A 2,514-nucleotide genomic window follows, 5' to 3' on the forward strand; every position below is an offset into this window, starting at 1 on the left:
CATGTAAACGTGGCACTTTGCACTTTGGAACACCGGGGACAAACGTAGAAAGATTGACATTAAATTTCTCAAAAACAACGGGCTCAGGAAACCTCAAAGGCATAGAACCTGAAGAGAAAGTACTGTGGAAGAGAATATGCGTATAAAATCTGGAAACAAACCATTCGAACTGCAGAAAAACAGCAAAACGAGAGAGAAGAGAGCAAACATCTTCCTCCACGACGCCATCTTGGTTGCGAGAGGAAGTCACGTGGTTCCCAGCTGGCGAAATCCTGGAGTGGGGTAAGGAGCGCTCCCGGTGCCAGCCATATGGGGAGGACAGGCCGGGGAGAGTAGGCCGGGGAGAGGGGGCCAGACTGTACCATTGTACCTGTAGGGGAGAAAGTACAGCATTATTGCAATCACTTCTATGTCCTCTTAAACACATTTCTGGCTAGCTATGGCCCGTTTTGGAAGCTAAAATATGACATTTCTTGGATTACCACATACTTATGCTATGGCAAAGTCGGGACTCTTAGTTAAACAAAAAACAACAAAACTATATAAACCTCTAACAGCGACACCTACCGGAGTGAGTGTCCTTTCTTACTGTCTTGCAAAATCCTACATTTTTACCGAACTAAAAGCCTCATCGACATTAAACTAAACATAGAAGTTTGTCCAAACTCATTTCAAGTGTACTATAATGTCAACGCGTCGTACTTCAAGTGACAAATTTAACAGACAGCAAGGCGTAATAACGTCAGAGTGCCATAAAGTTGACATATGCGGTCATATGGAAGCCAGAGCGGGTTTCAACCATTTTAATCGCATTAATAGCTTCATCGACAATAAACTAAACATACAACTTCAACCAAACTCTTTTCAATTACACCGGTGTGTCTACGCTACGTACTCAAAGTGACAAATTTAACAGACATCAATGCGTAATGACGTCAGGGTACAATAAAGTTGACATATGCGGTCAGAAGGAAGTCAGGCCGGGTTTTCCATGCTATTGACCTAATTGAAAATTCATATACAATACACTAAACATACAACTTCAACCAACCCCCTTCTGTTTACACCGGAGTGTCTCCGCTACGTATTACTAGTCTCAAATTTAACAGACATCGCGGCGTAATGACGTCAGAGTGCCATAAAATTGACATATGCGGTCAGAAGAAAGTCAGGGCGGGTTTTCCACTGTTTTGACCTAATTCAAAAAGTCATAGACAATAAACTAAACATAAAACTTCGACCAAACTCTTTTAAAGTACACTGGCGTGTCTACGCCACGTACTCAAGGTGACAAATTTAACAGACATCAATGCGTAATGACGTCGGGATACCATAAAGTTGACAAGGAAATCATGGCGGGTTTTCCACTGTTCTGACCTAATTCAAAAAGTCATAGAGTGATAGACAATAAACTAAACATAAAACTTCGACCAAACTCTTTTTCATTACACCGGTGTGTCTACGCTACGTATTCAAAGTGACAAATTTAACAGACATCAATACATGTACGTAATGACGTCAGGGTACCATAAAGTTGACATATGCGCTCAGAAGGAAGTCAGGGCGGCTTTTCCACTGTTTTGACCTAGTTCATAAAGCCATTGACAATAAACTAAACATACAACTTCGACCAAACTCTTTTTCATTACACCGGTGTGTCTACGCCACGTACTCAAAGTGACAAATTTAACAGACATTAATGCGTAATGACGTCAGGGTACCATAAAGTTGACAAGGAAATTATGGCGGGTTTTCCACTCTTTTGACCTAATTGAAAGGGTCACTGACAATAAAGTAAACATACAACTTCGACTAAACTCTTTCCATTTACACCGGTGTGTTGACGCTACGTACTCAAAGTGACAAATTTAACAGACATCAATGCGTAATGACGTCAGTATACCATAAAGTTGACAAGGAAATCATGGCGGGTTTTGTTTTGACCTAACTGAAAGGGTCATTGACAATAAAGCAAACATACAACTTGGACCGAACTCTTTTAGATTACACCAGTGTGTCTACGCTACGTACTCAAAGTGACAAATTTAACAGACATGAATGGGTAATGACGTCAGGGTACCATAAAGTTGACATATGCGCTCAGAAGGAAGTCAGGGCGGCTTTTCCACTGTTTTGACCTAGTTCATAAAGCCATAGACAATAAACTAAACATACAACTTCGACCAAACCCTTTTTCATCACACCGGTGTGTCTACGCTACGTACTCAAAGTGACAAATTTAACAGACATCAATACGTAATGACGTCAGGGCACCATAAAGTTGGCAAGTGAATCATGACGGAATTTCCGCTGTTTTGACCCAGTTGAGAGGGTCCTTGACAATGAAGCAAACATACAACTTGGACCGAACTCTTTTAGATTACACCTTTGTGTCAACGCCATGTACTCAAAGCGACAAATTTAGCAGACATCTATGCGTAATGACATCAGGGTACCATAAAGGTGACATATGCGCTCAGAAAGAGGTCATGAAGAAGTTTCCATCGTTTTGAC

The 2,514-nt window shown here is 41.2% G+C and overlaps 1 protein-coding gene across 1 annotated transcript in view; it reads right to left on the reverse strand.

Annotated features, from left to right (window-relative positions):
• LOC118416476 (translocon-associated protein subunit delta-like) overlaps nucleotides 1-309 on the reverse strand; it is a 5,260-nt gene extending 4,951 nt beyond the window's left edge. Inside the window, exon 1 of the mRNA XM_035821585.1 lies at nucleotides 162-309. Within this exon, the coding sequence (XP_035677478.1) occupies nucleotides 162-228 (67 nt within the window). The 5' untranslated portion in view covers nucleotides 229-309. The remainder of the gene's footprint in view (nucleotides 1-161) is intronic.
• Between the last annotated feature and the right edge of the window lie 2,205 nt (nucleotides 310-2,514).

Source organism: Branchiostoma floridae, chromosome 5 (genome assembly GCF_000003815.2).
Source record: "Branchiostoma floridae strain S238N-H82 chromosome 5, Bfl_VNyyK, whole genome shotgun sequence".
In the NCBI taxonomy this organism is placed as follows: Eukaryota; Metazoa; Chordata; class Leptocardii; order Amphioxiformes; family Branchiostomatidae; genus Branchiostoma; species Branchiostoma floridae.